This window comes from Coenobita brevimanus, chromosome 50 (assembly GCF_032717465.1).
Source record: "Coenobita brevimanus isolate Jiangsu-jjx chromosome 50, ASM3271746v2, whole genome shotgun sequence".
Lineage (NCBI taxonomy): Eukaryota > Metazoa > Arthropoda > Malacostraca > Decapoda > Coenobitidae > Coenobita > Coenobita brevimanus.
Window position 1 is genome coordinate 49150842 of NC_137003.1, and position 24039 is coordinate 49174880.

Below are 24039 nucleotides of genomic sequence, written 5' to 3' on the forward strand. Positions count from 1 at the left end.
TTCAACGCCTCGTTTTTCGTGCAAGAAAAAAGTTTCTGAGTTGTTTCACACTTTGCTAGTTTCCCTGCACTTCGACCCTATCAGCCAGGAGCCGACACTCAGCAGACGATGCATACCGATGCTCAGTCTAGGCACTGTCCATTTTTCTATGCAACAGTTTTCCATGATCTTTATACAGTAGGTCCAGCGGGGCAGTAGACACATGTGAGTTATTGTTTATGATCGTAACGCACGATCTTCAGCCGTGTCAAGAATACACAGCAGGTCCAGCGGGGCAGTAGACACACGTGAGTGAGTTATATGGTCACCCAGCGTAGTAAATTGTTTCTAGTTGTACAAAAAACCATTCAGCTCGTCACTCAGTGTACTCACTCACTGGCAGAAGGAACAGGAAAGAATGATGGAAAGAAAGACAAAAGAGGGAGTGTAAAGTCACCCATATGCAGAGGACGAGGAAAGAATGAAGTAAAGAAAGACAGAAGAGGAAGGAAGGAAAGGACATGTATCAATTATTCATTATAATAAGTACTTAAAAATTAACAGAGGATTGGTAACAATCATCATCATCATTACCATCCTAGTCAAATTTTCATTATACGGAATACAATGAGGTGGGTGGCACTTAAATTGAGAGGGTAGATGCAAATCCAGAAGCCATCCACAGGGTACTAAGGTATATATGGTAGAGTATACATTCAGTCACTCATCATCAGATTATCAAAATTCTAATAAATGATACCATCCACATAGCTGCACTGTGTCACTTTCAACATATCTGTGAGGTACAATCAATTCATTAACATACTTGTGTAAATAAAAAAGGAATGAAACACTTACCAAGTACAACTCCTTGCACCCAGAATTTCAACCATGTAATTCTATTTTCTCTCAATTCTTTCACTGCCTAAATATCTATGCTTCTTTTTCTTCAAACTCTTTTACCTTCAACCCCACTCACATATATCCTTTTGTTACCCTGTTGCATTCATGTTATCTAGCCAAGGTACAGCACTTAATCACTGTAAGTAACAGAATGTTCTCCTGTGTTCTTTGATATATTGCAAAATATAAAATGTTCCATATTATAAATCGAAAATCCCAAGTAGGATATACCTGCTGGATAATAAACAATGCCTGGTACAAATAAAAAACACTCCTAAGGCACACCTCTTGCTCAATGCCAGCCATGAATGCATCAAGAGGATCCTCATCAGAGTCAGAATCCTTCCTCTGTGGTCCTGGGCTGCCTGGTGCTGGTTGGTATGCTCCTTCAAAACTCTCATCTTCATCATCAAAATACCTGTCAAGAGATATCAGATATGCTAAGAAATAATGTACTTAAAGTACAGTACACATTACCTCTGCTTACATCTGTACTGCAAAATATGTACAGTACTTAGAATAAATAAAACTCTTACACATTCTACCTTCTAGTCAATATCAGAAAAGATGTTTGCCTCCTGGGTATCATTAGAAGAGATGTAGTCTTACTGGATTCCCCTCACGGACTTTGTGAGCTGAAATACTTTTAAAACATAACTTTCACCTCTCTGATTATTTTGCAAGGAGAGTTCACACACACTTGCTTTCATTCTTGGTTGATTTCCTTCCCAAAGTTTGTTTTTACTGGTACTCACAACATACATCACTGGCTTTCTAACTGTCTGTTTTGTGTTATAAACTCAAAAACAAAGAGGAAGAGCAAACTAAGACTACATTTCTGAATTGTGAATAAAGAAAAATATTGTGTATTCTAATATTTACTCAGTCCTGTTAATAAAAACTCTACTAGGAATTTGGCTGGAAGCAGTTATAATGAGTTTTCCAATGGAGGTTTTGTATACAGTATATATATTTTCTTACATACTCAAATGTATATATAAATTTAAAAAAAATATGTACAAATTTGGTACAGCATGGCAACTGTGTTACAAGCATCTGGTGTGTCTCCTGTTGCTCAAGAAAAGAATGGAGAGTTGCTGATTACAGTCATTAATTCTATGCCATTTTTGTTACATCATGTTGTGTTAGACTATGACACAAATTACTTAACAATTTTGATGTAACACCCACACTCTTGAAAAATGTAGCTTGACAATATTTAACACTACTGACACATCTAATTCCATACAGCTGCTAATGTACTGTGCCTTATAATATGAAAAAAATCAGCTAGGATATATGTATGGCCACATGTACTGATAAAGCATATTCTCATTACATAGGAAAATTATAGGTATTGTTATAGTAGTTCAGTGCCTTTTGCCTTATAAACTTGTGTTCATAATATGATAGGGGTAAAGGTGGGGTCAGACACTATGAAGCACTTAGTCACAGTGCCCATATCCATAACTCAGGCCTCTGAGTTTATGGGAGGTCATTCGCCCAACATCCTCGGAAAGACGGACACTGTATCATCAAGGCTGCCACAGTTACCTCCCTAGGGTACTACCAGTGTTGGGAACAGCGACAAGTAGCGACACTACATAGCAGAGCCTTTTTTTTTTTTTTAAATAGCAGCGGATAACTGTAGTGCACTACTTCATTAAGTAGTGAAACAGTAGCGATGCTACGTTTCTGAGGTATTCCAAATGCTACTCGCTGCTCTCAGACGTGTTTGTTTATAAGAATCAGAGAGGTCTGAGTCTGGTACAAGCCAGATGCCAGTGGGCTATCGGTTGGGTTGTCATTTGGTATTACTGTACAGTATTCATAACAAAGATGTGGCAAGCTTGGTAACGAAAAATCTTTTGGGTAACAAAGCAGCATGATTTGGTATTTGCCTAAAACTTGCTAGCGAATATGTCTTTGTATTGTTCATAATCTTTCTTCATTTGAGATACTGCAATATATTTCCTGTGGATATTATTAACTATCTATCTATCCATTGCCTGATGCCATAATCCCATTAGGGGTGGCCATTTGACTCTGAGTTATTTGTTTTACAGGAAGGGGCACTAACCCTCCACCAACCCACTTGATGACACGTAGGGAGCACGTAATTGTTTGGTTATATGGTTACCACCCAGTGTTGTAAATGGTTTCTTCGCTTACAGGAAACCATTAGGCTTGTCACTCAATGTAAAGCCACCTGTAAAGGAAAGAAAAGCAATAAGAAGTGACAGGAAAGATGGGAGAAATAGGAAGAGAGGAGGGCAGGCACAGAAAAAGAATGCTAAAGGCTGAGGAAGAAACGATTACAGTAAATGACAACTTGTCTCCTAATATATATGTTGTAGTGATATCATCAAATATAAGCTTTGAGATATTCACAAATGTGGAAAATGATATGGATTTCTGACATTTATATTTCGTGCATGCGAATATCAAGCATTCACATTCCACGGATGCAGATACGAATACAATGTTTGTGTAATAAAAATACACTTAATTTTACCTTAAAATACCAGTCACACGGCATTTGTCTTTGATAATTACATGCACTTCTTAACGACTACAATAAATGACAACTTCTCTCTTAATATACACAGGCACACCCCAGTTTAACGATGTAATTGGTTAGGTAAAACCCCATCGATAGGTGGGGTATCATATATCGGTGTACTTTTAACATGTCAAGTACTGTAATGGGAAGCGTTTACCAGCACTGGGTTTCTCCCCAAACCAAGTCCAAAACACATCCAAAGGAGCCCCAAAACAGGTTTAAAGTCATCTAAATGGCCTAACAGCTGTAAAAGAACCTAACCTAAGCCTAACACCTGTAAATAACTCACTAAAACCAACCAATAAAATCTGAAAATCATCAAATTTGTTTGGAAAAAATCAAGCTTAGTAAACTGTACCCCAAAATGACAATGTTCACCCCACCTATGGCAAAAACACATTAATCTAAGTCTAAAAACAGTTAAAATAAATCAACCTAAACACACACTTTTAGTCTAAAATACCAAAATCAGTAAAAAAAATCAAAACTCATCGTTAAACCAGGGTTTGGCCATTGGTAGGCGGGGTATGGTGGTACAGGTATTTCTAACCCCATCGTCAAGCCGGGATATCGCATCTAAGGGTATCGTATATCGAGGTATACCTGTATGTTGTAGTGATATCATCAGATAAAGGATTTGAGATATTTACTATCTATCTATAGCCCGACGCCCTAATCCCGCAAAGGGTGGCCGCAGACAAAACGCCTCCAAGTCACTCTGTCACCCACCAATTTGACTACCCTCCCCCCAACTCACCCCCCCCTCCCTCATATACCTCTCAACTCCATCCCTCCACCTCATCCTCGGTCTACCCCTCCCTCTCCCTCCCTCCACCTCACCTACATACACCCTCTTAGTCAGTCTTTCATTCTCCATTCTCTCCACATGTCCAAACTACCTCAGTGTATTTCTCCTAATCTTTTCAACCACATCCACATCTACCCCACAACGTTCCTTCACTTCTTCATTCGTCAACCTGTCCCTCCACGTCACTCCACATGCAGAAAATGATATGGATTTCTGACATTTATATTTCGTGGATGCAAATATCAAACATTCACATTCCACAGAAGTGTATCTGGATATTCAGCTTTCACATCCTCACGGATGCAGATGCGAATAAAATGTTTGTGTAATAAAAATACACTTAATTCTAACTTAAAACACCAGTCATACTGCATTTGTCTTTGATAAATACAAGCACTGAAAACAGTATAACAAATACTATCGGTACACTGGGTAACTCAGGGAGGGGAACAAAGAAATTAAAAAATAAAGGTAAAGCTTTATTAGAGGCTTCACCAAACCTGTTTCAGCAGTCTGCCACCAGGTGGTCTAGCATCACCCAGCCTCGATTAAATATTTTTGCGGGGTTTTAAAGACCTGTGAAACTGTACCTAATACTAAGTTTATAATAATACTGCTATTTATAGGAATATTTTTTCCTATTCAATCAAGTGCATATATATATATACCTGTAAAGAAAGAATAACCAGGCTTTCAGAGAATCTTAGCTTGGGGACTAAATAGTGTGCTGTCTGTTTACATATACAGTATTTGAATAAATCGTGTGCAGTTAGTAAAAGGAGATTACCATCAGGATTTCTGATGTGTGTGTTTTAGCATGCTTTAAAGTAGTAAGCAGTTCCACTGAAAATAATGTACTGAACGATTGCTTAGTTGGTGAGTCAGCCATATTAATCCAAACAAACGGCAGTGCGGTACGACACTATAATCATAAGAGTATGAGGAGTTGAAGTTTAAACTTACTAAACTGTGCAGTGGAGCCAAGGAAACATTTAAAAGATTTATTTGTGTTAGACTTTGGTTACTAAGATGACCAAGACATCCAACAGGTCCGTACTGCTAGGAAGAGTCATACGTCTGGCAGGGCAGCATATCGAACGGTGCTGCTAAATATGCGGTTACACATCTATTTTCTTTTGTGGATGGATACTAATGAATGACAAATATTTTAAGCACTGTTATCTTGCTTTATGGATGGTTCTAGTAAAATTGCCTAGGTTTTGTCTCTATGTTATGCTTACACAGATGAGTAAACTGACGAAAGCAGAGTTTACAAAATGACACTTATAATACATTATATATAATCAAAGGGCTCCCATATTGTAATTTCTTTGTAGCATATCATGCCATCTGGGTAATTTGATGAGTAAAATATGTTTTGAGGTGTTTTACTTTGTGTCTAAATTAAAAAGAAATTAAGCACTGGCTACTTTTTCAGAGCCTACCCCATATCAGAGCTGGGCGACAGAAGCGAACCTAGTAGCAGATTTCTGAAAGAACCTAGTACCAGATTTCTGAAACAGGATCCGGTGAAGTCCCTAATTAAGAGTTAGGGAAATAACAGAAGAATTTGTTGAAGAACAGGGAGGTTTTAGGAAGGGAACAGGTTGTGTAGATTAGATATTTATCCTAAGGTCTTTAGCGGAAAAGTTTCTAGAGATGGGAAAGAAGGTGTATGCAGCCTTCATGCATTTAGAGAAAGAATATGACAGAGTGGGTAGACAAGGAATGGGGAAAACATTAAGAACATATGAGGCTCCTAGTAACAGATCGGGCTATATGCCACCACAACCGAATTTGAGCTACAGCTGCCATATTGTTCCCAAAACATTCCTTTGTATTGGGGAAGGGAGAGGGTTCCAGAATCTATCTCTACTCTGTCTATTTCCAGATGTCGTATGGGGTGGCCACAAACAAATCGCCTCCATGTCACTCTGTTCCCCGCCATTCACTGCCCTGATCCCAGCTCACACCTCCCTCTCTCATATACTTCTCCACTCCATCTCTCCATCTAATCCTTGACCTCCCCCTTCCTCCACCTCACTCACACACACTCTCCTCATTAGTCTCTCACTCTTCATCCTCTCCATATGACCAAACCACCTCAATGTGATCTCCTAATGCTTCCTATCACATCCACATCCACATCCACACCATAACGATCCTTCACTTCCTCATTTGTCAGGCTGTCTCTCCATGTAACTCCACCTGCTCCTCTCAAATAACTCATTTATATCCACAGCCCTCACTCTTGACTTCTGTCCCTCCAACAAGGTCAAAGCTTCACTTCCATATTATTAGAGCTGGTATCACAATACTGTCATGTTGTAACTTTTTCACTCATGGAGATTCAAACAAGAGTGAGCGGGCTGCGAAGTGGAGGGACAAGGAGACAAAGGTTGTGATGTTGCCAGTTTAACTTTTATCTGCATTTTCGCAAGATGTTTTATTTAATAATTCAGTATAGATATACAATAGAATGTGTAATTCCTTACAAAAATCATTAAAACATATTATTTAAATAAAATATCCACAGCCTAATAAATTATCAGGCTGTGGATATTTGATTTAAATAATATGTTTTAATAATTTCTGTAAGGAATTGCATATGCTACTCTTAATAAATAAGGTATTTTTAATACAGTGTATATTATTATTTACTAATAATAATAATATAAAAAATATTAAAATATATTATCTCTGTTGTTGCATTTTAAGAAATGTTACTATCCTCCGTCCCTCCTGCCTCCCCCCAGCAGAACTCTTGCGACCCGCCCAATCCTCCCCCATCCCTTGTCCAGACATACGGGAAGCTCCCAAGACCATGTATCCCTTGGACTGCACAGTGGGCAATCCACAGGACAGGTGCGCAAGGCAGGTGTGAAAGCACAGTATTACGCATGGTCTCGTGTGGTGCGCCATGTGCAAACGATATTCACCAGAAAACAATGGTGTGCAATTGCGCTTTACGCAAGTGTTTGCGCACCTGCCCAGTACTACAATAGAAGGCATCCCTTGCTAGTTGATTTTGCGACTTCCATATTCTTCTCCAAGGCGCATAGGTTCTCTTCATCACCATCCTCTCCTGAAGCACCATGTCACATATCAGTTATCTATGCTGCTGCACATATCTTTACTCCATATAACTTTAACATCCCTCACCAACCTCCTGTCAGCCCTCCTGACCAGAAAATAGTCAATCTGGCTACTATTTCTCCGACTTATATGTAATCAATCTACTCTCTTTTTTTACAAATATGTGTTGCACCCAATCATGTTCACTGCCTCCCGAAATTCAAGTATCCTTTACCCTGCCACTTTCCACATACCATATGCTCATCCCCCATGTACCCCTTCATATCACTGAGCTGCTTCACCCACATGAACATTTAAGTCCCTTCCCAAAACTAAAATCTCATCATCCCCCATACCAATTACCACATGTGAAATCACCTCAGAATTTATCTTTTTCTTCATCATATAAGCTGATATAAATGAAACTATGAACCTACCAAAGAAAAGTTTCACTGCTATAATCCTTTCAGTCACACTCACATGCCTCCCAGCCACTTTTTAGACATTTTATGATTTTATAATCTTTTTCAGTCAAATTTTATTATATTATGATACTGGAACTTTGGGGGATGAAGTGCGTGAAAGGGTACAGCAGGGAAGGAAGGTTGTTGGTACACTGAAAGCAGTGATGAGAAATAGGGAGGTGAGTATGGAAGTTAAGAAGTTACTGCATGATAGTATTGTGATCCCTACCCTGACATATGGAAGCGAGGCATGGACCTTGCAAGAGGGGAACAAGTCAAGAGTGAGAGCAGTGGAAATGAGTTACTTGAGAGGAGCATGTGGAGTGACGTGGAGGGACAGGTTGACGAATGAAGAAGTGAAGGAACGTTGTGGGGTGGATGTGGATGTGGTTGAGAAGATTAGGAGAAATACACTGAGGTGGTTTGGACATGTGAAGAGAATGGAGAATGAAAGACTGACTAAGAGGGTGTATGTAGGTGAGGTGGAGGGAGGGAGAGGGAAAGGTAGACCGAGGATGAGGTGGAGGGATGGAGTTGAGAGGTATATGAGGGAGGGGGGGGTGAGTTGGGGGGAGGGTAGTCAAATGGTGGGTGACAGAGCGACTTGGAGGCGTTTTGTCTGCGGCCACCCTTTGCGGGATTAGGGCGTCAGGCTATAGATAGATAGATAGATGATACTGGCAATTATTTATGCTCATAATTGTAGTTTTCTAATGCATTCTTATGAGTTAAGTAGTTAACCATGAATCATCAAGTGGTAAGTCATAAAACATAACTAAAAACATAATGCGTTGATTTATTTTGGTGTAAACTGAAATATCAGTATTCTGTCCTGGCTCTGCAGTAATAACTGAACTTAATTAAGCTGAGATGTCCTTCAGAGTGGACTGTAACTAATCTTACAATATGCTCTTTTTCAGTCAAATTTTATGATTATTTTATGACACTGGCAATTAAAATTTAAGCTTTTTATGTTCATAACTATAGTTTTCTAATGCTTTCTTATGAGTTAACCATGAATCATCAAGTGCTGAGTCATAAAACATAACTAAAAACATAATGCATCAACTTATTTTGGGGATAAACTGAAACATCAGTATTCTGTACTGGCTCTGCAACAATAACTGAACCCAAAGAAGCTTAGATGTCCTCCAGTGTGGATGGTAACTAATTTTACCATTCATCCATCCATCATCTTACAATAAGTATATATTCAATGCAAACCACCTTAGTTTACTATGAAACTAACACTACAACATTTTGTGTCTGCTACATTAAAGATGCAACATCAAGTAGTACATTTGGAACATTATTAGATTTCCAAGTATGAATAATCATTGTTTCTTCTGTTTCTCAAGCTCAGAGATTACCTTCTCCAGAGAATGTTTCCACTTCAGTCACATGTCAATTTATGCCTGGACATTACATGTTGACGAAGAGCATTTTGAAGTTTCTGATTACCCTCAGAAATTGCTGCATCAGCCACTGTGAATGTAGATCTATTCAACCTGATCTCTGTTTCTATTTCTTTTATTTTCTTAATCTTCTCTGACTTCCTTTTGCTCTCTGTTGCCTCTTTCTCTTGTTGCTCTTGTCTTTTTTGCTCATCTTCCCTTGCCTTTCTCTTGGCCTCAAGGTCAGCTTGGTATTTCTGGTAGGAATGTTTCACAGCTTTCAGAAGATCTGAAGTGACTGGGATGCCAATTAGGCCACCAGCATTCACAAGATGATCTTCCACAATTCGCAGGGCAATGAGTGTTTCTTCTCCAAGGTTCTGACTGTGGACTGCACAAATAGACTTGTTAATGGAAAACCCACTTTCAGGGGCAGCATTTCCATGACTCAGAGTCAACACACACTTGGCAAGTGCAACAAGTTATGGCTATTTCTTTCTTCCCCGTTCATCTTTCATCTCACCAGTGTCAGCCTAGTCCTGATTAATCCTTCTTATTTGGGGTACAGATGGGATCTCTTCTTGGAATCCAAGACCAAATTTTTCATATACAGTGCTTGTCAGAAATATGGAGCGCCCTGCATCCCTTCTGAGAAACAAACCTTTCAACATTGAAAAAACATATAAATAATGCATTTTATTTACCTTTAGTGCTTCGTAGGGTAGCCTTTACGTTTCTTCACGGACCTGAGACGTCTTGGAAGTGAAAGGGCGAGGCTCCTGAGGTGCTGGAGGGGTATTTTGTCCCAGGAGTCACGAATGGCGGCTTCCAGCTTAGGCAGAGAGCTCGCGTCCTTCCCTTGGAGACTCCTCTTTACGAGGTACCAGAGGTTTTCAATCGGGTTGAGGTCTGGGCTATTTCCTGGCCAGTCTGTCATGAATGATACCTCGCAGTCACGAAGCCAATTGGTGACCGATTTGGCCTTGTGAGCAGGTGCACCGTCCTGCTGAAACACTCTTGCACCTGTTAGCTCGAAGAAGTCTGGTAAATGATCACACAGAAGCTCCAGGTAAACCTCCTGATTCACTCTGAGGTTCTTGGGAAGTACAACAAGCTTCCCCAAACCCTTCCCTGAGAAACAACCCCATACCATGAGTGAATCAGGATGTTTAACTGTGCTTTCTACATACCGTGGGTCAAGTGGGTCACTACCTTTGCGTCGATACACACGTGCTCCTCTGTTACAGGTAACACTAAACGTTGCCTCATCAGACCACAACACTGACAACCATTGCTCCTCACCCCAGTTTAGATATTTATTAGCAAAGGCAAGCCTATGAATTCTCTGGCTCTTGGTGAGAAGAGGCTTTTTCACAGGCCTATGACTTGTGTGACCAAGCTCATGCACCCTACGAGACACTGTTCTCACAGACACCTCACCAAACACTTCTGGGTTGCTCTCCTTAATTTTCCTTGCACTCACACGAGGATTAAACTCCACTGCACGTTTTAAAACATTAACAGACCTTGGGGAAGTTTTCCTAGGCCTACCAGACCTCGGTTTCTTTGTGGGAACTTCACCACTGTTTTCCACTCAAAACCGTGCACACCAACGATGCACTGTCGATCGTGCCACACCAACCAATTCACTAATTTCCTTTGTCTGGTGGCCTGCCTCCTTTAGAGCAATGATCTGGGATATGATTTCACTCGATAGTTCACGGGTACGTGCCATAACAAAGTTTTGAAGGCCAAAACACTGCAGGACACTCGGTAAAAAATGACGCAATTTGAGAGGGACACTCGGCGGAGTTCCTCTCTCTCAGGCAGCCCGTGGGCAACTGAGGTGGGAACCAACCAGCACATCGGAAGGCCTCAGGCTACCGTGACGTCATGCTCGGAGCTCAAACTTGTGGCTCAATTCTTACCCCCAAAAATGGGTGATTCTTTTTGGGCCATAAGTATTGCGCGCCTGGCGGACAACGCTGAATACTTTTGACGAGTACTGTACAATCAGCATCAAAAGTCCTGTTATCTGTCCTGCATTTTTCTTCATGAACTCTGAAAATCAGTTGTGAAAATCCACAGCAACCCACACTGAATACAATGATCTGTGGCCAAAAAAGTTATCGGTGTCACCTGCCTCTCATCACCCATATTTATTTTCGAAATCCATGGGGAGAAGAGCTGGAGATGACAACAGGATTTTTGATGTTGAATGTACATGCTGCCACAGTAAAAGTCTTGTACCCTAGTAGAAGTTTGAGGAGCAGCTGTTTAAATGCACATTTCCTGTGGAATGTGTTCTGTCTGTTAACCCGTCACGTCCCGAGGTTTTCCGCACCTCCGACATCCCCCAGTCCCGAGGTATTTTCGATTTTTTTTTTTTTTGGCTAAAACCTTCGCTTTTGGTGAGAAACATCGAAAATTCATAGAGAAATCGCTCACCTGAGGTTTAAAGTGCCCAATCCAGGTAGGAGTTCCTCCTTACCTGAGTGGGTTTTCTAACATGCTGGCACCAAAGAAAACGAGTTCTATGGGAGGGTAACTATTTTATCCACTCATAAACGGTATTTATGTATTTACTTGGTACGAATGTATATGTAGTATGACAGTATATTGGTTTTCAAGCAGTAATAAAGGCATTATAAGCATTGTTTCACTCACTAACTAATCACCATACCTGACCTATTTTTGCCACACTACCTGATCATTATTTCTGGCTGTTTCTTCTTCTAATGCTATGTAAACATTGTCCTCCACATTGTCATCGATTGGGGAATCAATCTGGCCCTGAATAACTTTACTAGCCAGGTCACTGGTAACAGGTCCTTTGCCAAGACAATGGCGTGAGGGGGGGAGGGGGGAGGTTATGCAGTGTAAGGCATTGTCCCTGCTTGGTATCTTGTACAGGAATAGAGGAAGGTGTCCCGTGTATACATACGAAAAATCACGTGCAAAAATTGAAAATTGTGCAAATTAGGTACTTTGCAATTGCACGACGTACTGGTACGTCGCCGGGACTGGCAAATGCAAATCGTGGTGACGTACCCATACGTCGTCGGGACGGGGCGGGTTAAAACTTCCACTGCTTTCTCACCAAACCACACAGGTCTTCTGATGTTGTGGATGAATCTGTCTAGTTGGCAAAACATCTCTGGCCCAGGGGTACTGAGAACTTTTGCAGTGCTGTGTGTTACTTTAAAAATGCTTGCCAATGAGGATGGGCCAAGTCTCTCTTCTGGGTGAAGAACATAAGCTTCCTTCAGGACAGGCACATCAAATGGGAGATTTTTCTGTAGGTAAGATACAGCAGTTGTGTAAGACTTCAAACAGTTCTCTCTGAAGCTGTGTTGCCTTTCCTCAATGCTGCCCTGTTGAATTAAAATTGCCTTGGCATGTGTCCCAGTGTTTATAGCCTTTAGGCTTTTGTGATTTTCAGGTTTGGTACAATCAAGGGAAGCCAGAATGTTTACTGATTTCAACTACTGTTATGGCAACCCTGGGGAGTGCATGAGGACCTTCTCTGGGACAAATTTTGTCAACAGCTGACTCAGAAGTTGGCCAATGCAATCATATAATAAATAGATCAAGGGCTCCTTCTTCTGAAACTTCAAAAGGAAGCTCTCAAAATCTTGGGGAATGAAGGCAACAAATGTGAGGTATGCTAGGGAAAGGTCTTCTTTCAGTACATCTGAAATTCAATTGTACCTTGCAGTTGATTCAATCTCCCTCTTGAAGTTCTTTTGCTTTGGTAAGAAATGAAGGAAGTATTTCTGCAGAAGTTTAAACTGCTCCAAGATTTGAAGTACAACTGGCTTCAGAGTCGACCACCTCGAGGTCACATGGTGTAGTGCATACCAAGTTGTACACTGAGTGACTTCTTCCAAGGAGAGGTAGTCTTCCTGTCTGGTTCTAGACAATTTTAAGAATGAATGAAGGTCACAGGAAAACTGGTCAATGTCCATGTCTAACCTTCTGGGTAATTTTCTGAATGCATTATGAACATGATGAAATGAACAGGACCAAGCTGCAACTGTCTTCCAGATTAACAATCAGTTTCTTATCATCATCATCCGGACCTCCTTTCCCACCCTAAGGCGGGGTGAGGAGAGTCTTCTCGAAAGATAAATTGACTCTTGGTCCATCCATCCCAACATGAAGCAGGCAGCATGTATTCCAGTTCATCCTTTGATGAAACTCCACAAAGTGAATGACCAGATCTTCTGCTGTACACTGGCCTACAAAGAGTGACCTGCAGTAGCAAATTTCAATGCCATTCTGTTTTTTTTACCAGTATTGCACATGTTCATCATACTGCTTTTTCACTTGTGATGTAGTAGTTGCATCAAACATGAAAGTACATGGAGTGTCTGAAAAGCCCTCTATGAGCTTTTCTTTTACATATGGTGCAAAACCATACTGAATGTAGTATTTCACTTTTGTCTCTCCTTGTTTGTAACTTTTTGCTTTGTCTGAATCTGGGAACACCGAGAAGGATCACTCAGCATCATCATTTGTGCTTGCAAATGAATAACTGGAGCTGACAACCTTCAGAGCTTGAATAGTTTCTGCTTTAAGAACAAGCTCTTCCTTGGTCAGAACAATGTCATCTTTTGACAACTGAATGCCATTCCCAGATATTTTTACAAAGTGGGTTGGAGTTGATTGTCCACTCAGAATTTTTTCTGTTTCAGCAACTTTCGTTCCCTTGCTATCATATCACGCAGTGTGACATCTGGAGTTTGGGATGCTAAACTGCAAGACTGCCCTTTGCTTTCACCATTTTGGGGGGTTTACACCATTTACAATAATTTTTTTTATTTACAATAAATTTTTTCCAAGTTATTTTATGCTTGCTGCCAATATTGAACCAAATTTTATAATTTTATGCCATGCTAAGAGGCTTGTGCTCATTATAATCACGACAAATTCCACCCATTTTTCCTTAACAGGCATGCCCACACAACTGTATCTATCTGCACTTCCCTGCCAAAATAACTGACACCTACATGCCCTCCCAGCAATCATTCTGGCTGATCATCCCTTGTACCTACCTTCCTGTACACAACCAACATCCACCCACCTCCTACTGACAGCCTCTAGTATTTCCCTCGCTCTTCCCTTTAAACTACCCACATTCCATGATGCCACTCTGATCCCCTATGTGATTTAGTTTCCTAATGCTAGCTTTGATTTTTTTCAATTTTTTCTCAAACTCGGTGATTATAAAACAAAGGAGAGACAGCCCACAGGCCCTGTACACCTGCCCAGTCCCAAGTCCAGGCATGGGAACTGGGACCCATAGTCCACCAGCTGTGACCAGTGGCTGTGGCAGTGGTCTCGGGCACCCTGCCAGGACAGTTACAGGGACACCTTCCAAGTGCATTTTGGCACTGTAACTGCCCCTTTCATTATACACCAACTGGGAGGGCAGTCTTCTGGGGTGCTACTCCCAGGTTTGGGCCCCTCTTCCCATCCCATCCCATCCCTGTTCCAAGAACTATGCTAGTGGAGGCAGCATTCACGCCTGCCCTCAGGTCTGCCACCAAGCGGCGGGAATAAAGTTTTCTTGACGGATGCCCTTGCGGCATAAACCCCAGTGATGTTATGGGATATGCTGTGTGGAATGTAAAGCATATGTTGAGTAGTGCATGAGATGGGTGGACAAAAGTGTTTGGAAGAGTATGTTGGCCTACTCTCCATGTTAGTGCCACATTGAAAATGTCAGCAAAATGGGATGGTCAGGATATCCTAATGGCTAGTGAAGCAAGAGCTCCAGCTCTCCCTCATCTATCACCAGCATCCCCATCCTCCTTGGGAGCAGGCTACCACTTGGCTATTGCTACAGTCTCCCTCGATAATGAAGAAACTAATTTGGCATTATTTTTCATGAGGCTTAAGTTATCTTTTTTTTAATGTCCATCTATTTCCTGTGAATGAAGTTAAAACACAATACGGTAAATATGTTATTTGAGTTTCAGTAAATGAAAGCCATAGCCTGCATCTTGGACATATGTGACATATGCATAAGCACAAAATACTGGTAAATAATTACTACAAAATATTTAGGGGAAAAAAAAAAAAAAAATTAAAGCATTGGTAGCAAACACAACAGAAGTAGTAGTGGTGCCCTACTGTTCCCCCAAAGCAGCTGCAGTGCTAGTGGTGCTACATTTTTATCCAAGAAATAGTAGTGGTAGTATCACTACTTTCAGCTGGTGGTGTACAAAACACTAGGCACTGTACCACCTAGGTATTGCCTACCAACCCACAAGGGGTAGATGGACATGTGAGTCAAGTGATGCTGACTGTTCACACTAGAATTCAAACCCTGGAGTAGACAGGATAACAGCTCCACAGTCAGTGATGCTAATCTCTCAACCACTGTACCGATATACACTAACACGAGAGGTACACAAAATTATAAAAACTGAATTATTTAACTGAATTATTTAACAGTGTAATATGAACAGGAAATTACACAAGTCTTACTCATCCTCATCCCTAGGTCTCTTGCGTGGCTGCCCATATCCACAACCCCCAGAAATGGCATTCTGGCTGATGGCAGTCATGGTGTGATATCCATGCTTGCTGAGGGTGGCATTGGGAGGAGGGGGAATGGTCTCTTGCTTCTTGGCAAATGAGAAACCAGTGAAACCAAAACCTCGACCTCTGTTGTAGCTCATGGTGGCAGATGACGAGATAAAGTCGCAGTCTGCAATATGACACATCTACTATAGTGATCTTTCTAATCTGTACAACATGACACAATTTAAAAATTAAAAATTAACGTGGTACACAATTAGAAAGCTACAAATCCAAGTTAAAATACATAAAAAATACAGTAATCTCTTGTTTACAGCAGACTTTATTATCATGGTTTCTGCTATCAATTCTAGATTAAAATCTGCACTCCAGTTGTATAACACATTTTCTGGGTCAAAATCTTAATGTATTGTGCGCCTGAGTTGGTCCGAGCCCGACACTTGGCTCACCAAGATGCACAAACACATTCACACACCTTACTTGCATACGATGACACCTTACTCAATGAGTTAATCCCTCGTGACAGGGATCATAACTTTCCACTCCTAGCCTCAGTACCCCTTACCTAAAGCCCACCTCAAGTCTCTCCCAGTTATGTACACCCAGTAACAGAATATGGTAAATACAGTTTTCTCCAGTACTGACCTCTTCATCACTTTCTAATAATCTACCCATGCCTATCTTTCAGGTTTTACTTTATGTATGTATTTTGTGGGTCTAAATTGTTGTAAAAGGAAAAACTGGGACTGGATCTTGGGTGCCCAGGACCAACTGGGATAAATTCCATATGTTCTGGGTCTTTTTATCATGAATTTTCATTTTCATGCATCTCTTTTGGTACCAATTATGTGTGATAACCAAGAGATGACTGTCACGTATTGTATAGTACCGATACTTCACTACATCAGTTTGTCTATAAAAAATATAACTGTCATATTCATACAGATGAAAAACAAGTTTTCTTTCATAAATGACCTGTCTAATGCAAAACGGAGAGTGTCTTCCTGACATAACCATTTAAGTCTGTCCTAACTTAGAACTACATTACATGTAAGGTACACTCAAACCTGGATTTAAGGAACTAAATGGGGAATCAACTTGTCCCTTACTTGAAAATGTCCAATGTTTTACCACATATAAAACCAATCTTATTATGAAATGCAATGATTGTTTCACTTTTCTTACTTATTTATATGATTATGAATATTATTTTACGGGTACCATATAATGAAACCTATTAATGTGTATAATCTAGACATTACGTATCACTTTTGAATGGTCTTCTCCATTTGTCAGGTAGAATATAGTGTCCCTTAAATCCGAAATCCCTTAAATCGAGGTTTGAGTGTACTGTATATACCATTTTGAAGGGCCCAAATGAATTCAATAATCTTTAATGCTGGTTATAATGCATCATATTACATAAATGAAAACTGTTGTCAAAATTCATATGTGCCATCATGGCAAAAGTACAACATACCACTGTACAGGACATTCCCAAAATTTTCCTGCAGGCCATCAACGGAATTAAAACCATTTTTCAAAATTAACAACAAAAATAAAAAACTGTGTTTACTGCTCTACACTGCTCTCTCTCATTTTTTCTGAAAGGTGTTAGTACAGTACAGTATATACTTCTTGATGCACTCTGACAGTCAGCAATGTGATGAGCAAATCAGAATGGATGGGTATTTTTTTTTACTGATGGGCAAACACAGAGTGTGAAGATTTATGTGTTTTTTAGGGTTCCTCTCATCAACAGCTACAACTTCTTCCTATACAGGTACCATTTCCTCAAGAAATTAGTAATAATGGACATGTTTTAGTTTGGCTACATAAGGGTGTGGTTAGGTTAAGTTTGATCTGGTATGATTAGATGAGGTTCGATTACTGATTAAAACTGCCAGTTTAGTTATCTAGTTTTCTTTGCCTGTGGTCTGGTCTGGTCTGATAAGGCTAGATTAATGTTTTACGAAATCTGGAGGTGAAGCCCCCACTTAGGATAGATGTGGTTAGGTTTGGATAAGACATAGTTTTTCTGATGCTTTTTAATGCAATTCACTTGATTTTAAAAATTACTGTATTTTCAGTGGAAAAGATTCTTTCCCTCCATTCACCTCAACCATATCACTCTTCAGATATGCTGCCTGATGCTTCCTATAAAAACAATTCCAACTGGCTGTATATATAACCATTTGGCATATGGCACACAACTCAGCCCTTCCTGAGTAACAGGCTACCAAATATATGGTACAGTACAAAAGATAAGCGTGGTGTGCCAGCAGACATGGCCTACCCAGTTCACCAAGAAAATCTTTGCAAGCCAACTGTTAAATCACACGGGTAGCCAACCAGGCAAGAAACTCCACATTCCCTTGGATCCCCATTGTTTATGGGAGGAGGAAAAACAGGGAAACAAGGGTCAAATTCAAATGAATCACTTAAAAAAAAAAAAAAAAATGTTTTATCCACATAATTCATGTTTGCCCAAAAGAACCAATTTATAAACAGCTGGGGCAGCTAGCAATGCAAACCTAGGAGATGATGTGACATGAAGAACTGATTTTCCAAATAAGTTTCCTACTTTCTTTTCGTTTTCCTTTTTTGAAGGCTCCAACATGCTTGCATGCGTCGGCCTTGGTCACCTATGGCAGCTCTCAATGCTGCTTGATCTATGGCAGCCTCCCTGTTCAGTCCCTTAACCCTGACGTCACATTTAATGACCTTGTCCTAAGACTTCTTCGGCTCGCAACCCCACCCCCAATACTGTATTAATGCTTCTCACTTTCTGCACCCAATTATCATCCCCATCCTCTCCACATGCCCAGAACACCTTAATCTACCTTTCCTCATCACAACACTAATACACTCCAGTCCCATTCTACCACTCAACTCTTCCATCGCAAACCTAGGCCCCCCCCCAGGCCTTGCATTCAGGGATGCACTGCACATCCACCTAATCGTTGTCATTTCTGTACGTTTGAGCCTGCGAATATCCTCTTCCTTTACTGCCCAGATCTCACTACTACACAGCATTACACTCCTAACACATGCTGCATACAAAGATCCCTTAGCATGTAGGGAGAGCCCTCTCAATGTCGGGAAAGGCAACAGCTCCCTGAACTTCTTCCAACCACTTCTCAACTTAGCCCCACTTCCAGCACGTAACATATCCCCCAAATAACAAAACTCTTCCACACACTCAAGAACTCACCTGCAAAGTTCAATCCTTTCACACTTGACAATCTCCACCTGCTCTCCCCAACACACCACACACATAAAATCAGCATTATCTCGCAGTCTACATTTAATACCACTACATCTCTTATGCACCTACTTATCACAAACACTGCACACGATGGAATTAATTCCCATGCCCTTGTGGCAAATTGCACATGGCCACTCTCCCTCTTCTTTGACGGTATTGCCACCAACCCTTTATATCATCACTTTTGTTTTATCTGAATTTACTCTTATGCCCTCATGCCACATACCATCTCTCCACTTCCTAAATCCTTCCTCTGCCTCCCTTTCATTCTCTGGAATCAGCACCAAATCATCAGCATACAACATCTCCTATGGGAGTCCATTTCTGAAGTCACATGAGAGGGCTTCAAGAACCATGATAAACAAGGGACTCAAAACTGACCCCAGATGCACACCAACATTCACGGAAAACTCACCACTCAAATCTCCATTCACTCTTACCTGGGTGCGTGCACCCACATACATAGCCATAACCACCCTAACCAGCCACTCCTCCATCCCAAGCTTTCTCATTGCCCACTTCACCACCTCTCTAGGAACTCTGTCAAAGGCCTTCTCCAAATCAACAAAAATAAAGTACAGTTCTCTTTTCTTTCCTATATATTTTTCCTGAAGCTGTCAAACAATGAATATAGCATCAGTGGTCCCCCTGCCTGGTAAGAACCCAAACTGCATCTCATCAATATTCATTCTTTCTCTAATCATACCTTCTAGAACTCTCTCCACTACCTTCATTATCTGATCTAAAAGCTTTATTCCTCTATAATTTCCTCTTTCCAAGGCATCACCCTTCCCCTTGTACACATTTACAGTTACACTCTTCAGCTAATCATCTGGGATAACACACTCATATATAATCATATTTATCAGGTCAGTGACTAACCTCACTCCTATATTTCCTGAGTGCTTCAACATACCAGCAGTCAACCCAGACCCACCTGCTGCCTTCCCCACCTGCATCCCGCCTATTGACTCACTCACAGTAGCAGTGTCAATCAAAGGCCAAGGGCAAAACTCTGGATCTGCTGGCTCCAAACCCTCCTTGTCCCAGTCAAATTCCTCATTCAACAACCAGCTATAATGTTCTCTCCATGCATCTTTAATACCCCCATTGTTCACCACTCTCCTTCATCATTCTTCACACACTGCTCATCTATAATATTCCGATTATCCCTCTTCACCTGATTTGCCACCCAAAATGTCATATTCATCCTTTCCACACAATTTAGGTTATCAAGTAAAAGTCTCTGTGACTCAGACTTTGCCCTGACCTCTCTTCTAGCTGTACATTTAGCAGTCAAGCATTCCTCTTTGTTATCACCCTACTTCCATTCCCAGAAAAGCCTTCTTTTCTCCTAATTTGCTGCTTCTACACCCTCATCCCACCACCAAGTTACTTTATGTCTTGGTGGGCCTCTTGTCCAACCACATACTGCATCAGTAACTCTCAAGAGGTTGTTTTTGAGAGCTCTGTACCATTCATTAATGCCTCTGTCAATGGCACCCTGTTCAGCCACCACTATCCTCATCTTGCTATAGAATGCATCCCTTACTGCTTGGTTTTCCAGCTTCCATATTTTCCTCCTAGGTCCATAAGTCCTCTTTTTTATCAATCGTTCTTTAACCCCTTAACTGCGGGGAGTCACTTTCGTGACGCTTGGGAGCAAGGGATCATACCGCGGGGCGTCGCTTTTGTGATTCTGTGTTATTTTTAATTCACCCGGGCTTCCAAGTGGGGGCTTGTATCATCTATCAGTACTGCCAATGTCCAACACTAGTCAGCACTCCTAATCTCATCTGTACTCCCATCCATTGTTGACAATTTAGCCATTTCTCCCCGTTCTTGACTCCCCTCCCTACCCCCCCTCCATTACCCTATCCTCTCGCCTGCCCGGCCGTGCTACGCTAAGTAAATCTTCCCTGGAATTTTTCACTGATTTCATCCATTGAAATAAGCCCTATGTCCTATTCTTATACCAAATAATATATACAAGAAAGAAATAAGGTAAGTGAGAGTGCCATACACCTGGAATTGGCTAATTATCACCTGACAACACCTCACGTGCACTCGTTCGCTAATTTTCGCTGTTTTTTTCCCCTTGAAATATGCCGTATAATCTATTTTCGTAATAAATATACATGTAAGGAGGGAAGGGAGAAGCCTAAGTGATATTTACATTCACCTGGAACTACCTAATTTATAATGTATTGTCTAGATTTCCTGCCAATCATATCAGTGCTAGACAAAGCTGTTTCAAGATCTAACATTGGCAGCTCTGAATATATATCTCCTAAGTAGGCCTCTAATCTATTTTCGTAATAAATATACATGTAAGGAGGGAAGGGAGAAGCCTAAGTGATATTTACATTCACCTGGAACTACCAAATTTATAATGTATTGTCTAGATTTCCTGCCAATCATATCAGTGCTAGACTTAGCTGTTTCAAGAACTAATATTGGTAACTCTGAATAACCCCTACGCAGGCCTCCACGCTGGCCCTCCGTTATCAGTTTACTCTCATCTTCCGAAGTGAGGGTACGTATGTTTCTTCTTGCTGACTTCAAGGCCTTTTTTCACCCCCATGCAAATGGCCCTGTGACCTTTACCCCCTACTAAACCTCGTGTGGAAAGAGGTAAAGGGCTGACAATTGATAAAAGAGTGACTACGATCTTTCTATTGAGTAAAACAGTGCAAGTGGAATTGTAAATAATGTGTAAATAATGTGTAAACAGCAAGTGAAAGTAATGAATGTAAATATACGTGAACAATGGAAAATAGTTTTATAAGTTATTTCAAGTGACAGTGCACAACACAGTGTAAATAAAATAGAAATGTAAATAACGTAAATAAAATAGAGAACGTAAATAGAAATGTAAATGAGTAGTATTATAAGAATACGAGTATATACCCTAGGAGTAATGAAAGTGAAAGTTTCACTCTAGCATGTCTGAATGCTATGAGTTATGAGAGTGAAGATGAAAGTGACATTCACTCTCAATGCCAGTATACAGGACGAGAAAGTGAATGCTACGTATTTTACTGAAAGAAATTGAATCCCTACAGTGACAATAAACTAATACTACTGAAGGAAACTTATGGATAAAGACTGTAGATATATATAAGCGTTATATAGTAATAGAAATATAAAGTGTGAGGGGTTTTATGAATAATAAATGACAGAGTACCAAGAGTGAACTAGTGCCAGTGCGACGATCAGACGCGCTCGTAATTTCCATTGCTTTCACAGTGTTTTTTTTTTTTTTTAGTATGGATCCCAAACTACTTGAAAATTGTAGAATAGTGTTTATAGTGTTTGTATCTGGCTGTGGTAATCATATTACGGGTTGTCGGGAAGTGTAAAGTGGAGACTTCGTTACCCTACTTCAGAGGTCTCCACAAGTCCTACGGTAACCGACGAAGGCTCAACAATCATTCCAGGAGAAAGCTGAAGGTATGTGCCATAAGCATATGTAATTTTATTATTCTAGGACTAATAACTGATTTTTGGCAAATATTTTTTGAGAGTCTGTCGGAGCCCAAATAACCCCATGGCACACGCAAGTCACTGGTAAACAAGCCCGCGGTGTAGGGGTTAAGCACCATGTCACATATCAATAATTTGTGCTGCTGCACACAATCTTAACTTCCTATAACTTTAACCTCCCTCACTAACCTCCTATCAGCCCTCCTGACCAGGAAATAATCTATCTGACTCCTATTTCCCCCAGACTTGTATGTAATCAACCTAATCTCCCTTTTCCTAAAATGTGTGTTGCACACAATCATGTTCATTGCCTTCCCAAACTCGAGTAGCCTTTCCCCTTCCTCATTTCTCGTACCATATGCACGTCCCCTATGTACTCCTTCATATCCTTGAGCTGCTCCACCTACATGACCATTTAAGTCCCCTCTCAAAACCACTATCTCATCATCCTCCATACCACCTACTACACGTATTAGGTCATCCCAAAATCTTTCCTTCTCTACCTCACCCAAGCCTGCCTGTGGAGCAGGCAATTCTGATTCTAATTCATATACTGTACTGTACTCTTACCAATGTAACTACTGATAAAAGTTTTGAATAATACACAATAAACTATTTTGTATAATCAACCAACAGGCTCTACTAGTTTTTAACCTTCATAGAATTTACATTCTTTATCATTCATGGGAAATGCATGACTTGGTCAGAGATTATGTATTATCCATACAATGCAGCCTATATCTGACCCTTTTACTGCATATTGCTGTCTACATTAATCTCTATGAAAGTTTTGTGGTTCATGGAAAAAAATGAAACTACCGGTACCAATTAAGCTACTCCATAAATACATGCAATAATTCTGAATGTTATTTGTTTCCTTCATTCTATCCTCTCCTTTCTGTCTATGGGTGGCTCTACACTGAGTGACAAGCCAAATGGTTTCCTGTACACCAGGAAACCATTTGCCATGCTGGGCAGTAACCATTAAACCAAATCATGGCGCCTGGTGGTTCAGTGGGCAATTAGGGCATTCCAATCAGATTGAGCCAGTGCAGGTTTACATCCAAGGGGTGGTTAGGGTCTGTTGCTCACATAATGCCACTCAGGGATGAGTGATGCTGGTCACACGCATCATAAATATCAGGACCAACTTGCCTGGCCCTGGACTCCTACCGTATGCTCCTCATGGGCAACAATGGATTAGATAATGAATGAATGATTAGTTCTGATAAAATTTAAAATTAGCTAACCAAAATATATTAGTATATTTGATCAGCTAGTTTGCATGAGATGACAAAGGTTAATTAGATCTACGATAAAACCTTACATCACCAGCATAACTCTGGCTCCCACAGACTGCTTCACATTTTCAGCCACAACGCAACACAGTCCTAGAATTCTGTACTTGTAGAAACTGTCAAACTTCAGATAATATGGTATTTAGCAGAAGGCACAACTGGCTTTCAAGGATTTTGAAATGCTGCATACATAACAGTACTCTATATTGCAGCAACTGGAAATACGTTTCTTCTATAACACTTGTCACTAAT

General features: G+C 40.6%; 1 protein-coding gene across 1 annotated transcript in view; it reads right to left on the bottom strand.

Annotated features, from left to right (window-relative positions):
• Window positions 1-24039, bottom strand: part of LOC145399657 (ATP-dependent RNA helicase DDX42) — a 79369-nt gene that overhangs the window by 46858 nt on the left and 8472 nt on the right. The window contains exons 2-3 of the mRNA XM_080272197.1: window positions 15682-15904; window positions 1168-1300 (exon numbers count right to left, since the gene is read on the bottom strand). Coding sequence (XP_080128323.1) covers window positions 1168-1300; window positions 15682-15875 — 327 coding nt within the window. The 5' untranslated portion in view covers window positions 15876-15904. The remainder of the gene's footprint in view (window positions 1-1167; window positions 1301-15681; window positions 15905-24039) is intronic.